This window comes from Petaurus breviceps, unplaced genomic scaffold (genome assembly GCF_028583685.1).
Source record: "Petaurus breviceps papuanus isolate PSGF00001 unplaced genomic scaffold, PetGlider_PUasm1.0 90579, whole genome shotgun sequence".
NCBI lineage: Eukaryota > Metazoa > Chordata > Mammalia > Diprotodontia > Petauridae > Petaurus > Petaurus breviceps.
Genome location: NW_027187278.1, coordinates 5,521,114 through 5,539,262, shown reverse-complemented (window position 1 = coordinate 5,539,262; position 18,149 = coordinate 5,521,114). Strand labels below are relative to the sequence as shown.

At 38.3% G+C, this 18,149-nt stretch overlaps 1 protein-coding gene and 1 pseudogene across 1 annotated transcript; both read right to left on the bottom strand.

The window, feature by feature from the left end:
• Positions 1-4,553: 4,553 nt before the first annotated feature.
• LOC138142428 (ubiquitin-ribosomal protein eS31 fusion protein-like) lies at positions 4,554-5,126 on the bottom strand. The gene has a single exon (XM_069063487.1). The coding sequence runs from the start codon at positions 5,073-5,075 to the stop codon at positions 4,605-4,607; it is 471 nt and encodes a 156-aa protein (XP_068919588.1). The 5' UTR covers positions 5,076-5,126; the 3' UTR covers positions 4,554-4,604.
• A 4,053-nt stretch (positions 5,127-9,179) lies between these two features.
• On the bottom strand, positions 9,180-10,691 carry LOC138142427 (vasculin-like protein 1 pseudogene; annotated as a pseudogene).
• Positions 10,692-18,149: the final 7,458 nt, after the last annotated feature.

Genomic DNA, 18,149 nt, shown 5'->3' with positions numbered 1-18,149 from the left:
GCTAGCTCAGTATTTTGGAGGCTTCAAAGGAAAGTATAGGGGAGAAGAGGTATTAGACTGACTACTAAACTGAAGATTGACAGAGTCATTGTGTTGACCATATTGTTGCAGGCCTGTGAAACCTGGGCAGTATACCAGTGCCAACCCAGGAAACAACAGCTTTCTTTTCAATTGTCTTAGGAAGATTCTGAAGATCACCTGTCAGGATAAGACACCAGAAAACTGAGATCCTTTCTTAAACTAAACTGCCAAGCATTCAAACTTGACTGCACAGAGTGCAACTCCAATGGCCTGGTCACATTGTTCAAATGTCAAATATACACTTGCCAAAAACAAATAAAAAGAAACAAACAAAAATTCTCAAAATTTTATGGAGAAAATAAGGAGAAGCATTCAAATTCATATAGGAGAAGCATTCAAATAGTAGCCAGAAAAAGAATTGCAAGGACACTCTGAACATATCTCTCAAGAATTTTGTGATTGATTGTGTGATATAGGAGACACTGGCACAGAACAACCCAGCATGGTGGGCTCCCATTAGAGAAATCTCTGTGCTCTATGAACAAAGCAGAAATGAAGTACCTCAAAAGAAATATGAGATGCACAAATTTAGAGAATCCACCCCAAACATTCACATAAACAATCTGTGCCCAACCTATAGTAGAGCGTTCTGAGCTCATATTGGTCTAATTATCCATAGCTGGACATACTGTAACTTGACTCTAGTAGAGTGATGCCATTTTGGTTCTCTTCAAGAATAAAGAATAACTATCAACCAAGCATTAAGGAAAAGGATTTAATACTCACTTTGGCCACAGCTCATTACAAAATTGATGTTTAGAGGTCTACAATTCTCACTGGGTATTTGAGGAAGTTTCTAAGTCTGAAAATATTTTTATTATAACAGAAATTACAGATTGAATATGCACATACTCTTGCACACACAAACAGTTGCACACACACACAGGCACACACATACACCTTTAGATAAGATGTTAGCTAAGAAAATAGAGTTGAACTAGGAAATAGAAAAAAAGAGCCTTAAATATGAAATAGCCAGAATTTTTATAGCATTACGTTTGCAAAGTACTTTACATGTGTTATCTCGTTTAATCTTCACAACCCTATATAATCCTTGCTGTTATTATCCCCCTTTTACATAAGACTGAACTTAAATGGCTTGCCCAAACTACCAAATGTTTGTGGGAGGATTTAAAATGAGGTTTTCCTGATTCCAGTTCAGCACTTTGTCCATCCACTGTGAATCAGTCTATATCAATCTGTCTGTCTTTTGCAATCTCTCTTTTTCTGTCTCTGTCTATCTGTTATTCTTTTTATTTCTTCCTTCTCTCCCTCTGTATGTATATATGTTTACATACAGTATGTATGCATATATGTGTGTATCTGTCTGATATATGTATGCTGTTTTTTGCTGTCAAGCTACTTAAGCCAACATCAACAGTATTTAAAAATTATTGAGTATCTAGTATCATAAACATTTCTTTTTTGAGAGGTAGTGTGGGATAATGGAAAGAGACATTGACTAGAAGAAAATAAGTCCCTGAATTTTAGTTCTAGATCTGCCATTCACCTAACCTCCCTCAACCTCAGCATTTTCTTTATAATTTTATAAGATTAGATTATCGCTAAAGATCATTGTCTGCCCTGTAATCACATAATTATATTGTGATCTTTTGGTGTTTGGACTTCCAAGGGACAAAGCATAAATGAACACGTCTCTTCACAATGTCACCATAAAAAAGGAGGGGATGTGAGAGGATTGTTCTTGACACCGAGTAAGAAAGATGATTTTTTCAAGTACTTCAATAGATAGTCTGAGAATGCTATGAAAAAGGAGGTAGGGCAGGAAGTGATCATTTAAAAGTATTTGTGTTTTCTAGGAAATTATATTTTATACTTTGATGGAAGAGAAATGAAATCTGAAATTTTTAAACCCAATGTGATTTGGAACCTTGTAGAACTATGAGCTAATTAATGATAATATTTTGGTCAGAGTTTGACAGCTTCCTAAAAGCAAATTAAAAATGCACTATAGAAGCCTGAAAAAATTGAAAAGCTATTAGCAAATATTATGTTATACAACACTCTAAGTCTTAGCAAATCCCTTTATTTTAGAAAGGGCAGAAGGTCTGCTCAAGGAGCCTTCCAAGTTGCCAACATCAACTAGAATTTAATATTATCTTTTAATTAGATGTGATAATAGAATATCCTCCATATTTTTACTCTTCTGCTTCCTCCTCCTCTTTATCATATTCATAGCACTAATATAGCTTTAGAGTAAAATAAAACAGATGCATACATGATTGCATGAACATATTAACACCGAAGAAGGTCATCTGCACATATTTATAATGAATCATGTTTGATTATTGTTTCTCTCTGGCAAGGACGCCTTTAAGTAGTTGAAGCTCATCCAGACAGAAACTGAGAAGGGGGCTTTAGATCATGTGGAAGTTGGTCATTAACCAAGAATAATAATAATAATAATAATAATAATAATAACTAATATTACTTACTATGCTTTTACCATGCACTATGTACAGACTATTTTCTTTACAAATATTATCTTATTTGATACTAACAGCTCTGGGAAGTAGGTGTTGTTATTATCCCCATTTCATAAATGAGGAAACTGAGGCAGGCATACATTATGTGGCTTGTCAAGGATCTCACAACTAGTTAGTGTCTGAGGCTAGATTTGAAATGACTTTTCTAAAGAGCAATTAAGTGCTCTATTCATTGATTCCACCCCCCCACACACTTGGCCCAGACACATTTCACCATGTCTGCTTAGTGACAGAGATATAGTGTAGCAAATTCACATTTTCCAAGTAATATTTCTGCTTTATTGTTTTACGTATTTATTTAGTACTTTATCACAAAAAATTATGCAAGTTAGAAGATATATTTATTTTGTATACACTACCAAGAATGTTGGGAATGATGTTAAAAGATGATTACAGATTAACAATTTATTCAATTTAGTATAAAATGTAATATTTAATGTATCATTATTGACTTGAAATAATTTTCAATGAAAAATCTAGAGTAACTAAAATTAAAAAAAAATTGAACCTATTTCCAGTCACATTGATGACCACCAAATGAAAGCATTTTGAACCACCAAAGAACAAAGGAAAAGAAGCTAAAGTTGATTTATTTTCTTTGCTTTTTGGAGGCCAGTGGGGGTTAAGTGACTTGTCCAAGGTCACATGGCTAGTTTTCGTGTTAATTGTCTGAGACCAGATTTGAACTGAGGTCCTCCTGACTCCAGGGCTAGTGCTCTGTTCATTGCACCACCTAGCTGCCCCAGCTGAAGTTGATTTTGCTCCAATCATCTCTATAGTTTTAATTTAAATTGAATTTAATATATTTGGTCTCCACTTCAGGGAATCTTGGGACATTATCTGAAATTTCTTGTTGATAAATTTCTGAAGGAAGTGTGATATAACTTCAGATTCATTTGATATTCAACAAACTGGCAAAGAGAAGAAGAAACAGAAAGGATTAATATGGGGGTAGGAGACTATGGAAGAATAGGTGCAATTAGTGCAACAATTCCAGAAAACATTTTTTTTGTTAAAAAAAACATCAAAAATGAACAAATTGATTAAATTTTTTGTCACATGGATCCTATTACTAGAAATGTTTTCCAAAAAGGTCAGAAATAGAAATCAGGTCAATATATGCTGAAATATTAAGAGCATTTTTTTTGTATTAGCAAGTAACTAAATTTTATTAGGATACTTTTTGATAGTTGACTGAATGAATTCCATATTATTGTTCAGTAAGAAAATATCAATCAGCAAGGTGTGGGAAGATTTTCATTAATTGATCTTTTCAAAAAATCTGAATCTGTGATTCATTATTACAGGAAAATTTCAGAAGAATATTCCCTATTGGGGGCAGCTAGGTGGTATAGTAAATAGAGCACTGGCCTGGAGTAAGGAGGACCTCAATTCAAATTTGGCCTCAGACACTTAGCACAAAAACTAGCAGTGTGACCTTGGGCAAGTCACTTAACCCCAATTGCCCTAAAAAAAGGCAAAAAATTAAAAAATATAAAAAAGAATATTCCCTATTTTCCTCTTGAAATTCAGTTGTGGTAAGAATATATATTTGGGTTATATATCAGCTATATATATATATATATATATATATATATTTATTTATTTATTTATTTATTTTAAAGAACTCTTAATAGGCAGTCTGACCTTGTCTCCAAAATGAAAAAGGGGAAAGGATAATTTTAAAAATGTATAAGTTAAACTTCTGAGTTAACCCAGCATCCACTTAGGAAAAGTAACGAGGAAGTAATATTCTCCTTTCCTGCAAAGATAGAGGAGCTCCAGAGAGAGTTAATAAACTGACTTTAATATCCATATGGTTGGTTACCTTACTAATGTATTTTATTCATAGATAGATTGAAGAATAGAGGGAAGGGTGGGTTGATAGAGAAAGAAAGAGTTAAATAATTTATAAAGAATTTACTAGGTGACATACTGAGCAAGACAGTCACCACCTGAAGGAGCTTATTTTCTTTTTTTTTTATAGTTGACTTTTTTTTATTAACACATATACATTTACTTGTCTTCTGGCTTGTTGAAGCAATAGGTTAGACAACACTTGCCACAATAATGTCTGTCAAAATGGCTAGCCATAAAGACTCCAGCACCACATTCATCAGAAGGGCACTCTCGTCGAAGGCGGCTAATCTTGTCATTCTCATCAACCTTATAGTACTTCAGAACAGCAAGCTTAACCTTCTTTCTCTTATGTTTGTTCTTTTTGGGAGTGGTGTAAGACTTCTTCTTTCTCTTCTTGGCACCACCACGAAGCCTCAGAACAAGATGAAGGGTAGATTCCTTCTGAATGTTGTAGTCAGACAAAGTACATCCATCTTCCAGTTGCTTGCCCGCAAAAATTAATCTTTGTTGATCAGGTGGAAAACCTTCTTTATCCTGTATCTTGGCCTTGACATTTTCAATAGTATTGGACGGCTCAACCTCAAGGGTGATGGTCTTCCCCGTCAAAGTCTTCACGAAGATCTGCATTGTGGCACTGGGTCCACCCGGTGATGGCGGATCCGAAAGAGCAGGAGCTTATTTTCGAACAGTACAAGAGAAAGAATAAAAGAGAATTTTAAAGGGCAGGTGGCAAGGGGGAAGAGAAATGAAGGTAGAGAAATTGTAGTGGGAAGTTATTGACATATTTGGGTTACTATGCATGGTTACTATGGGTAATTTCATACATGGAACTTATGGAATTAGTTGACGATTTGGAGGAGGAGGTCAGTTAGTGGTGAGGATCTTTTCCAGAAAGAAAATATCCAAGGGGCAGAAATTGAAAAGTGATCTGAACAGTTATAGTTTAGCTACCTAAAGCCATATGCTTTGTCTTAGAAATTCTCTTTTAAAAATAATTTCCAGTTTACTTGGCAATTATGTTTAATTTCTAATATAATAATATTGTATCATATTCTCTTGCAAGCACTTTCACTGGAATAACTTAAAATACTTTTGAAAAGTTGCAATACTTTTCATCACCACTAGGTCTTCCTTAGTTAAATGCAGCAATCATTTTAAAAATGGTACCCCTCTACCCTTGTTCCTTCCCTAAAACATATGATATAGCTCTACCAGGTTAGTCCCTAGAAAAATCTGGCTTAGTAATAGCAACCACAATATAAATAATTGAGGTAATAGTTCTATCTATATTATTAATGATTTTAGGCAACATTTAATTTTCAATAATTACTGTGATTTTGAAAATCAAAATAGGAAATAATACAAAAAAAATGGATAGCCTACCTTGCCAGTACTCACTTTTTCCAGTGCAGTTCACTGAATTGACCAGTACAGTATACTTTAAATAACTATCAATATTTATAATTATATAAAGTGAGTGTACACACACATACACATACACACACACATACAAAGTATTAGGTGAGTTCTAAGGTCTTGTTCAACCCTATATCTTTGATTTATGTGGTGAATGCCCCCTTTTATGTTTCTTCCAATTTCAATTAAGAAAATTTCAGGAGATATAGAATTGTAATTTTATTCATATTTCATTATTCTTTATAATATTGCTTTGTGTAACATCATCGTCCCTATCTATCCCAGGAAGCAATCATAAAAATATCATAAAGAATTTCCCTAAGGGTTCAAAAACCTTAATGGATCCTAGTTCCTTCTTGATAACACTACATCTTTTCTAGTACTTCATGCATCTCTGTCATTTGATTTTTAAAATCTTTTTTATGATTTTCTATTAATTCTTTTAGGGCAGGTGACCATTTGATATTATTCTTTGGGGGGTTCTTTATTTCAATATCCTCCTCAGAAGATGAACCCCAGTCTTCTCTATTCCCATAGTACCTTTCTATGGCTGTATACTTTTTCCTTTACCTGTGCATTTGTTATGATAATAATTATTTGTACTCACCTCTAGCCCTGGGGTATGGGAAATGGTGCCTCTTGCTTCATATCTTCAGTCCTCCCCTCTAGCCTGGAGCCACAGTCAAACCTCCAACTCTCTGTTAAGTGCCAGGAGATTTTAGCCCAATTGCTTTTGCACTCAGCAGGTGTGTGTTGTTTTGTTATTACCCCCACAACTCTTTGAAGTACAGCTGGGTCTGGTGTTCCTTGTCAGCAGAAGTTCCCTTGATCTTCACAGCTCAGATGCCTAACTCCCCTCACTATCCTGGGGTTTGTAAAAGCTCTAGTGGCAGGGGCTGAGGTAGCCTCTCAAATCAACTAACCCCAGGGTTAGCTTTTTGTTGTTAAGCAGATGCTAGCCTGAAGGTGTTTACTCTTGACAGGGACCAAACCTTGTCCAGGGATTTTTCTTCTGATCTCTAACTGTCCCACAAAGACCCAGGTTGTGCCACTATTCTTATTCATTTTTATCTGCACATTGTTCACCCTAAACTGCTATTTTATCTTTTGTGGAGAGAAAATCTTGAGAGTTTGGAATTTTCCCGACTTATGCTGCCATCTTCCCAGAATCCAATCACTCTCTCACCTACTCTCTTCCTTTCAGCCTACAAATATGCTTATAACTCCACCATGCATGTGATTTTAACATCCATGTTAGGTATTGTTCTATATTTTCTCCCTCCCCTTCATGGCAAACTCCTTGAAAAAGCCCCAATATTTTTTACTTTCTCTTCTTTAACTTTCTTCTAAATATTCTGCAATCTGGCTTCTGAAGTCATCATTCATTTGAATCTACCCTCTCCAAATTACCAATAATCACTCCATTGCCAAAATTAATGTCATTTTCTTAATCCTCATAACTTTTCATACCATTGCATTCTCACTCTGTTGATGTTCTATCCCTGTGTACTTTCTTCTTTTTGTTTTTTGTTTGTTTGTTTTTATCCTGTGACACTGATCTCTTTCTTTTCTTTTTATGGATCCATATCATAGCCACAAAGCATGAAGAATGGTTCTTCAAGGCTCTGTCCTGGGCCTTCTTTACTTTTCTCTCCACACTCTCACTTGATGAATTCATCAGTTCTTATGAGTTCAGTTATCATGTCTTCTAGATGATGCCCAGATCTTGATCAGTGTTAAGTTCACTGCCACCTTTTCAGTTTTCCACATTTCAGACTACAGTGTCATCTTCTACGCCTAACTCACAACACATATATCCACTTAGTGGCCGAATTTTGTCCTTTATATATTTACCAGGTCTCACGTATATGCTTTTTTACAACACCCACATCATCATTACTTGCCTAAACTATTTCAGTATCTTTCAAATTACTCTCCCTGTCTTGTCTCTTATTAACAGGTATTTACTGAGCCAAACTCTAGCCTGAGAATGATGAAACAGCAGGCTAGAGACAAAGTGCCAATATTCAGGTAGCCATCAATTAATTAATTTCATTATGAGGAACAGATTTGCAAAATGGGAAATCTCCTGATCAAAATTCCATCTTACTGAAATGAAGACAGAGATTATATACATAAATCACAAGTGGCAAGGGTGATGGGAAGGTGGATTATAAACAATTGTTCCCAGGACCAGAGCAGTTTCCCACAAATGAAAGAAAAAATAACAATTCTCTAAGTCAAGTCTTTGGGAGACATGATGTGGAGGAGGGGGAGAGGGAGGTGGGGAAGATGATCACAGGACCAGAGTTCTGTGATGGGATATGTTCTACAATCTTTGATTTGCTTCACTTTAGGTACACAGGCAAAAGGATGCCAGTTATAGTGAGCCTTGTTAAAATTTCATGGATCATTTTAAAGTGAATTGTGAGCTCTGACTCACAAGCTAGAAAAGTCAATTGTTTTTTTTTTTTTTTGGCAAAGTGATGCAAAATATTTATCAAAGTTAGTCATTTTTGATGTAGTAGTTTTTCCCCTTATAAAGACTCATGTAATTACCACTTTTTAAAATCTGTAAATAATGTTATCAAAATGATCTTAATCTTTGAAATCTCACAAACATTTGTATTTTACAATCCACCCTGAATATCAAGGCTGCAAGAAAAACACAACAATTCCTATATCCAAATATTTTACAGCTGGATGCAAAAAGGAAACCCACAAAGGCTTGGTTAACTGATAAAAGCTGCAGGAGAGGCCAAAAATAAAAGAAAAATAAAAACCCATTTTATTTGCATTAATTTAACACAATTCTAACTTCCATAGTCATTTTGTCATTGACAATGTTTGTTTAAGCATCTTGTGAGTGGCCCTGGGCTCTCGAGGGCCCAGGGCAGGGGTGTGTGTGTGTGGGGGGGGAGGTGGGGGGAGGGCTGGCTGGGCTGTGTTAGAAAGCTATGGCTGCCAAGGTCCAGCTCTTGCTCACTTCTGCCACCAGCTCTGTCACACACTTTTACTGTCCTAGACACATTAACTGTCCTACACACACAGCTGTACACAGAAGTTTGTGTTTATGTGAGTACTTATATATGTATTTTATTATTTATTATTTTGTCACAAATTTCCCAGCTATGCAAACTTGCCTCTATTAAGCTGAACCAAAAAAAAGCCAAACAAGCCAATCTCTCTTCTTTGGGATCTTTCCCTTTGTGCAGGAAGGATTTAACAGCAATGAACAAAGAAAGGAAAAAGAACAGTTTTCATTTAATACAACCCTGACTGGGAGTGGAGCTGGACAGGTCACTGGGCTCAGGCCTAGTCATCCGAAGTTTCACTGCTGCTTGTCTCGGTGCCAGAGTCCTCGGCCTCGGGTTTCAAAGCGTTTCTCCAAGTGGCGAAGAGGCCAGACAGGCAGCGGCTCTGAGAGAAGCTGTTACTCCCAAAGCCGTTTCTTCTTAGCTTCTCTGTCTTCATGTGGAACTCTCTTAGCTCATCCTCTGTGAGGGGAAGACAATTCTCTTCATTCTCTGGGTATTCCTGCCAGCCCATTGCTTTCAATAACCTGTGTTCTGCTTCTAATGACAGAGAAAGGCCTTCTCTCTTCTCCATTAGGGGGAGAGTGAGGGCATCCTGATGGCAACCTTCTTTCCCATTTTCCTTTGGCTGTGCTGTGCTGTTGCCCTCCATGTCCTCCAGTTTGTCACATTCTCGGTTCTCTGAGATCTCTCCTTTGGGGATCTTTGGGTCATCCGTCAGAGTCTTTAGGAATTCACTCTTTTTCTCTGTGTTCCGACAGGTCAGCTTGGTTAGGTGGCAGGAATTAATCTCAATGGGAGGGGTGGTGCTGGAAGGGCTCTCTTTGGGAGAGGGAAGTACTGAGCCACTTGCCAATACTGCTGGTTTGGTGACAGCAACTGGACTGGTGAAGGCAGAATCCTGGCTAGAGGAGAGCAAGCCTGCTTTGTGTTCTGTCCTGGTCACTTTCCATGGACGGGGCTTGGAAGTAGGTGCTGCCGGCTTTGGGACGAGGTTTTTGTAGACATTTGGGACAACAGTTGTGGGCTTGTTGCCATTTGCAAGGTGAGGTCCTGATGAGGTGAATGCAGCAGAGAAGGCAGCAGCAGGTTCCTCTTTGGAAACCTTTTTGGTGACCAGCATCTTGGTACGTTGCTTGGAACTCAGAGGACTGTCCCATAATCCAGAAGGGGTTCCAACAGGTCTGCTTGGGTGATTCTCTTTCCCAGCTTCTGCATTCAAAGATGGAAAGTCTTCCTCCTCAAACTGCAAATTATCCGCCTTCTCTTCTTTCTTTTCTTCCCTGGCCTTAGTAGGTGGCTTTTCCTGAAGTGCAGAGGCCTTGTGGGAGTTGAAGCTGCCATTCCAGCGGGGGTGGGTCGCTGCTCTCCCCCGGCCACGCTGCCTCATGCCATCGTGACCCCGGCCAGAGCCATGCCAAGAGAGTCCGGCAAGTGTGCCCTTGGAGACACCCGAATCTACTGAGTTGTGGCATAGCAGGGAGGGCTGGTGGCAGGAATCTCCCAGAGTCCGTAGGGGCCCATTGTTAAAAAAAACATTAGAGGAGTTATGTCTCCAGCGGCTCACTCCAAATCGCCCTTCTCCTCGGGATAGGTGCTTTCCATGTTTTTCAAAGGTTGCTGCAGGAGACTTAGCTGACTGTGGTGTGGTGAAATTAAGCCAAGCAGGGACGAAGTCATGCTGCGCCATTTAGGTCCAGTGTCTCTCTTCACCAAGGTGAGAAGGCATCAAAACTCATGGTCAGGATCCCAGAGTGTAACCTCTGCGGTCCTGGTCCTTCAACTCCGTATGCTTGGTCCAGCTGGATCTTCCAAGTTATGCTTCTGTCAAGAGGGCCTGGGCTGCAGCACGCCTATGTGAGGTACCAAAAGCCAAGCCCTGTGCTGACCTGCCCTCTGTCCCCTCAGTTGTTCATTTTAAACTACTATGTTTCTCACACTTACCCAAATAAAGGCGGTGGGGGTGGGGGGGGGGTGGAGAGAACAGGAAAAAAAAAGTGTAAGGTTACATTTAAAAAAAAGGAGGGGGGAACCACACACCTCTGTTCAGCTCATTCACCTGCCTTCAGAGTGCGCACTATGTTGTTGCTGAAGCAGATAATTCCTGAGGATCCAGGCAGTTGGTACCAATGCTATTCATAGCAAGGCCATAGCTAGCAAGACAAATGTAGTCACGGGTTAGCAAAGGTAAGTGTCAGAGGAAAAATAAAATTTTGAAGTAAGAGAAAACTGTGAACTTGGAGAGTCAACTCAATTGAGAAACATCCACATGAGAGTGCATTTAAAATATTAATTTCATTATGTCCAATCATACAGCTGCTAAAAAAGTATGTGTGTGTCTTTGTGCGTCTACTGTAGCCTTAAGATCTTGGAACTGCCTTGGAGCAGAAACAATGGGGCAGAAATCTTCTCTGCTTTGTGATGATTATGGACAACACACTTGGGTTCAAGGGTAGACTGGGAGGGGAATGCTTCCAGGTGTCGTCTACTGCTTCAGTGTTGACCATTTACAAAGTGAAAACAAAATTAAAATGCTGAAATCTGGGGCAGAAAAAGTTTACCAAATGATGTTTTCTTCTCTTCGATTAGAGAGCTTTGTCTCTCCTCCTGGCCAACACTGGGAGCACGGACAAGAGGCAGGCTGAGAATGCTTCTACTGCAACAAGGCAGAGTCTGCTTCTTGTGTCCAGTGCATTTTCATCACCAACCAATCTTCGAAAAAGCCACAGAACTCAAATGGTCTGGTCCCGCCTCGCCCTGCCACCGGCTCCCTCACAACCACAACCAAACTCTGTCCAAAATGGCGGCCGAGGCGCTCGGTCCCGCAGCGGGAGCGCACTCTGGGGGAGGGGGGGGCGGGGGGAGGAGGCCCCCCCCCCAACCGCCGCTCTTGCCCCAACGTCTCCAACCGCACCCCGCCCCCCAACCCCCAACCCCCATCCCCTCCGCCCTCTGGTCCTGCCATGGCCTGTGCTCGGAGCCCCACCTGGGGGTACGACGGCAGGGGCAGCCTGAGTCCTGTATCCCTAAGGGCCAGGCCCGGTGCCCTTATCTGTGTCCGCGTCCGTGCAGGGACAGACAGCGCCCAGAAAAGTCAATTCTTGAGAGTTCTAAATTGTTAGTACATTCATTACTCATAAAGATTAATATAAAAATCATAATTCCATTAATTATGGATGTTAATTCCATAATTCTAAAATCATAATTCTCTAGTCATTCCACATTTTACATAGCTTCCAGAGTAATTTTTTTTCCTACCATATAGATGTGAGCAAGGTTTGTCCCTGCTCAATGACCTTTAATGTGTTGTTTTGTTTTGTTTTTAATCCCCTCCAGCATTCAATTAGAAAAATTTCTGTCCTTCAAACACTTTGGACCTTGTCCCCTTCCTGCTTTTACACTACGTGTTTACCTTAATTCCCTTTATATACTCTATGCCATGCCTGTATTGGTCTGTTTGCCTTTGAACAAAATGCTCCATCTCCTATTTTCCTGCCTTTGTACTGACTGTTCTCCATACCTAGAGTGATCTGCCCCTCCTCATCTTCATATTAATTAGCTGCTTAGCTTCTCTGATTTTCTTCGAGTCAAATTATATCCAACCTTTTGCGTAAGCTTTTTCTGCTATTTTTCCTACCCTCCTCCTGCCTTTTCTGGTCCCTTCACCTCTAAGATTATTGTCTATCTATTCTTCCTCCCCTTCTTCTTCTCCCAAGATACTGTTATTTTTTTACTCCTAATTAATTATTTTTTTTCATCACTTCGCTCTCTATGTATACCCCTTGTAAATGCTATAATAAAGATAAGATTCTCAAGTTACAAGTATCATTTTCCCATGTAGGGATGTAAACAGTTTACCTCTATTGAAAATTTTTTTTTCCCTTTCCTGTTTACCTTTTGATACTTCTGTTGAGTCTTGTATTTGATGATCTAATTTTCTGTTCAGCTCTTTTTTAAAAAATCAGGAATAATTGAAAATCCCTTATTTCATTGAAAATTCATCTTTTCCCCAGAAAAATTATGCTGAATTTTGATGGGTAGTTGATTCTTAGTTGTAATCCAAACTCCCTTGCCTTTCAGAATATCATATTCCAAACCCTCTAATTCTTTAATATAGAAACTGCTAAGTCCTTCATCATCCTGACTGTGGTTCCATGATGCTTAAATTATTTATTTCTGGCAGGTTACAATATTTTCTCCTTGACCTCATAATTCTGGAATTTGGCTACAATGTCCCTTGGAGTTCTAATTTTGTGATTTCTTTCAGGATGTCATAGTTGGATTGTTTCAATAACTATTTTACCCCCTGATTCTAGGATGTCAATGCAATTTTCCTTGATAATGTCTTGAAAGATTTTGTCAAGGTTCTTTTTTTTCCCCCTTTAATCAACTACCTTTCAGGTAGTTCAGAAATTCTTAAATTATTTCTCCTGCATTTATTTGCCATGTCAATTGTTTTTCCAGTGAAGTATTTTACATTTTCTTCTATTTTTTTCATTATTTTGATTCTGACTAAAACTTGATGTCTCATAAGATCATCAGCTTCTACTTACCTAATTCTGGTATTTAAGGAATTGTTTTCTTCAGGTACCTTTTGTACCCCTTTTTCCATTTGAACAATTCTACTTTTTAAAGACTTGGTTCCTTTAGTCAATCTGTGTCCTTCCTTTTCCAAGTTATTGACTTTCTCTTGAATACCTCTCTCATTTCTTTCCCCAATTTTTCTTATACCTCTCTTATTTGACTTTTAATATCCCTTCTTGAGTTCTTCCAACAAGGCTTTTTGGGTTTGAGAATAATTCATATTCCTCTTTAAGGTTTCAGATGTAGGTATATTGACAACATTGTCCTCTTCTGAGTTTGTGTTTTGATCTTCCCTTTCACCACAAAAGCTCTCAAGGGTGAGGGTTTATTTTTACTTCTTGCCTTTTTCCTGGCTTTTAAGGTTGGGCTCATAGGGGCATAGGGAATGCTATCCCAAGTTTCTTGTCCTTGGGGCCAGAGGCCTGGTCACTGGCTTTGTGCCCTTAGGCCTCAGGTCGCAGAATTTGGAATTTGTAGACATCTGCAGTTTATCTGCTGAGCTGGGGCCTCAGTGGTGGTGTCTGGAATATGCTGAGACCAGGTGGGGTTTTTCTGCATTTCCCCATGGTTACACTAATGCACATGGAGGTCTAGGCCATAGAAAATGACTGTTTGTCCTGGGCTGCACTGAGCCAAGTGAATGTCTTGCCACTAGAGAATATTTACCTGCCAGGGATCATGCTGAAGCAAATGGTGGTTCTCTGAGCTGTAATCTGCTGGTTCCCCTGCCTATTCTAAGGCATGTGGGGAGTCCTGGCATTGACATTTGCTTTATCCCCCACTTTTAGGTTCAGGATTTCCTCCTGGTTTGCTGAGATAGGTCTTTCTGCTGGCTTGCTGGGACACTTCCTGTCCTGTACTATACTTCCCTTTGACCCAAGTGGTATAGACCTTTTTTTTGCTGATCTTCCAAGTCTCCCAGACTAAAAGACTGTACAACCCCTCTTTCCGCTGATTCTGATATTACAGGATTTATTCTTCAGTGCTATTTTATGGTTGTTTTACAACTTACTCCACCATCTTGGTTCAACATTGTTTTCCCATTGTGAATGATTCACTTGAAGGAATATTTGCTAAATTTCAAAAGATAGGGGGAAAAAAAGATATACAGTGTCATCCTTCTCCCTCTATAGAAGCTTACATTCTACTAGGGATGAGGACAATGTATTTAATACAGAAAAATATAACACAAGCTTTAGTGTGATGGGAACAAGGAAGAGATCTGTGGAAAGTGCTCTATGTTATAAGAAAACTGAAAACTACATTCAGGTGGGGACATAATCATAGTTTTATGGAGAAGTGGGCATTTGAATTGAACTCTGAAAGAAACTAAAGTTTCTGAAAATCCTCCATTACAAGGAAGTGCATCCCAAAAAGGAAGGAATGGTTTGTGTGAACATACAAAGCAGTAAAGTAACTTGTTATGTCCTGGAAAAACAAATAGTGCAACTAAGCTGAAGAGGATAGTACACAAAGGGGAGGGATATGGAAAGAGAATAAAAAGGTACTTTTGAAACAAGGTGTAGAGAATTCTAAAAGTCAGGCTGATCATCTTTTAATTGTTTAATAAATATTGATGTTTATATTAGCTATGTGTGACCATATTTTTTTCTCTTCAACTTCCTATGCCTAAGTAAATCTGAAATTTTAAAGTGTGACAAATTGAGTATCATAAACTTTAGTTTTCCCCACATTTTGTAAACTCATGACCTAAACCAATTCTTAAATAAGAAAAAATTAAAACCTTATCTTATTGTTCCATTTATTCTTTGAAAACTATGTGAGAAAAGTAGAGTAGCACAAAAGCAATCTACCAACCCTCACTTAAAGAGGTCATTTTAAAGCCTTTTGAGAACAAAATTAAATTTAACTTAGTTTTCATACAGAAATTATAAATGACCTCTAGATGATTTTTCCTCCATAAATCTGTTATCCCCAATGTTTTATGAAAAAAAAAATTCCCAGTGTTTGTAAAAATAGAAACCACAAAAAGTGGTAAATAAGGTAAGATAAATGTGAGAAAGAAAAGGTACACAGTGCATTAGAAATTAAATGTATCATTTATTTATTTTTGTTTGTTTAAAGGAATTGGGGGTAAGTAACTTGCCCAAGGTTACACGGCTATTTTTTTTGTGTGGGTTTTAAGTATCTGAGGCCAGAACTGATCGCAGGTCCTCCCGACTCTGGGTCTGGCATTCTTACTCACTGCACCACCTAGCCACCCTTTAAATGTACTTATTTAAAATTAAATTTTATGTTTACTTTTAGTTTACATCATTCATTTCCACAAGATTTTGAGTTACACATTTTCTCCCCATCTTTGCCCTACCCACCACCCCAAAACAGTGATTCCTCTGAATACCCCCTTCCTCAATCTGCTCACTCCTATATCCTCCCACTTACACCCTCCAACTTTCCAGTAGGGCAAGATCAATCTCTATGCTAAAGTACCTGTATATCTCATTTCCCAATTGCATGTAAAAAAAGAATCTATCTATCTATCTATCTATCTATCTATCTATCTATCTATCTAATCTGTTAAGAAGCATTTGATTTTAAATTTTGAATTCCAGATTATTTCCATTCCTCCTTCCTCACCCACCATTACTGGGAAGATAAGCAATTCAATATAGGTTTTACATGTGTAGCTATACAAAACATTTCCACAGTGAATACATTATGAAAGACTGACTATATTTCCTTCTATACTATCCTGCTCCTCACTTGATCTGTTCTCTACTTTGACCCTGTCCCTTTTCAAAAGTGTGTGCTTCCAACATCTCTCCCCTCCAAACTGCTCTCCCCTCCATCATCCCCCCTCCCATTCCCTTCCCCCATACTCTCCTGTACGATGAATATCTGATTTAGAGTACAAATCATTCACTCCTTAAGCCAAATTCAATGAGAGTAGGGTTGATTCATTCTCTTTTGCCTTGCTGTTCTTCCCCTCAATTGTAACAGTTTTCTCTTGCCTCTTCTATATGAGATAGTTTACCTCATTCTGTCTCTTCCCATCTCCTCTCATTATATTCCTCTCTCACCTCTCAATTTCACCTTTTAAGTATCATCCCTTCCTATTCAATTGGTTCTGTGTCCTCTTTCTATGAATACCTGTACACATATATATACACACACTCACATACATACTCATACTCACATATACCCTCCTATATAGACATATATATGTGTGTGTATACATATATATATATATATATGTATGTATATACACACACACATTTATATTCCCTTCAACTATTCTCATACTGAGAAATGTTTTCAAGTTACAATTATGGTTTTCCATGTAGGAATGTAAATAACTCAACTTGATAGGTTCCTTATGATTTCTTTTCCCTGTTCACCTTCTCATGCTTCCCTTGCTTCTTGTCTATGTCAAATTGTCTATGCAACTTTTTTTTTTTCATCATGAATGCTTGAAAGTCCACTATTACATTGAATAAACACATTTTCCCCAGGAATACGATTTTTTTTTGCTGGTAGGTGATTCTTGGTTTTAACCCCAGCTACTTTACCCTCCAGAATATCATATTCCAAGCCCTTCAGTCCCTCGGTGGAGAAGCTGCCAGATATTGTGTTATCCTGATTGTGTTTCCAGAATATTCGAATTGTTTCTTCCTGGCTGCTTGTAATATTTTCTCCTTGATCTGGGAATTCCAGGAACCTGGCTATAATATTCCTTGGAGTTTCCTTTTTGTCATCTTTTTCTGGAGGCAGTTGGTAGATTCTTCCAACCTCTATTTTGCCCTCTGGTTCTAAAATATCAGGGCCATTTTCCTTAAGAATTTCTTGAAGGACGATTTCTAGGTTCTTTTGTTGATCATGGCTTTCAATAGTCTAGTAATTTTTAAATTATCTTTCCTGGATCTATTTTCCAGGTCAGTGGTTTTTCCAATGAGATATTTCATATTGCCTTCTATTTTTTCATTTGTTTGGATCTGTTTAATAGTATCTTTATTTCTCATAAAGTCACTAGCTTCCATTTGCTCCAGTCTTAACTCTGAAGCAATTTTTTCTCTTCAGTGAGCTTTTGAGACTCTTTTTTCCATCTGGCAAATCTGACTCTTTAAGGCATTCTTCTCCTCATTCACTCTTTTGCCATTTGAGTTAGTCTATTTTTTAAGGTGTTATTTTCTTCCTTCAGATTGTTGACTCTATTTTCATCATTTTCTTGCATCATTCTCATTTCTCTTTTCAATTTTTCCTCCATTTCTCATATTTGGTTTTCAAAATACTTTTTAAACGCCTCTATGGCCTGTAACCAGTTCATATTTTCTTGGAAGCTTTTGGTGCAGGAGTTCTGACTTCATTGTCTTCCTCCTGCTCCATGCCTTGATCCTTTTTGTCTCCAAAAAAGGAATCCAAAGTTGGACCACTGTGCTTGCTCCGCATCCCCTACTTGCTCATGTTGCCACTCAACCACTTGATTCTTGAGCTTTTTGCCACAATAGAACTCTACTTTCAGAGAGGAGAGCTTTGTCCCAAATTGCTGGGGTTTTCTCAGCTGCTAGAGGTTTTAGTTGGATGACCTCTCAGAAGTCTCCACTGGCTCTGGCACACTCATCACACACCCTAGTAGCTCTACCCTAGACAGCAATCCAGATACAAGCAGGTTAAAGCAAGGGTGATTACCCCTCAGACTGGGAGCTTG

Coding starts and splice junctions, on each gene's coding strand:
- LOC138142428 (XM_069063487.1), bottom strand. CDS start 5,075: ATGCAGATCTTCGTGAAGACTTTGACGGGGAAGACCATCACCCTTGAG.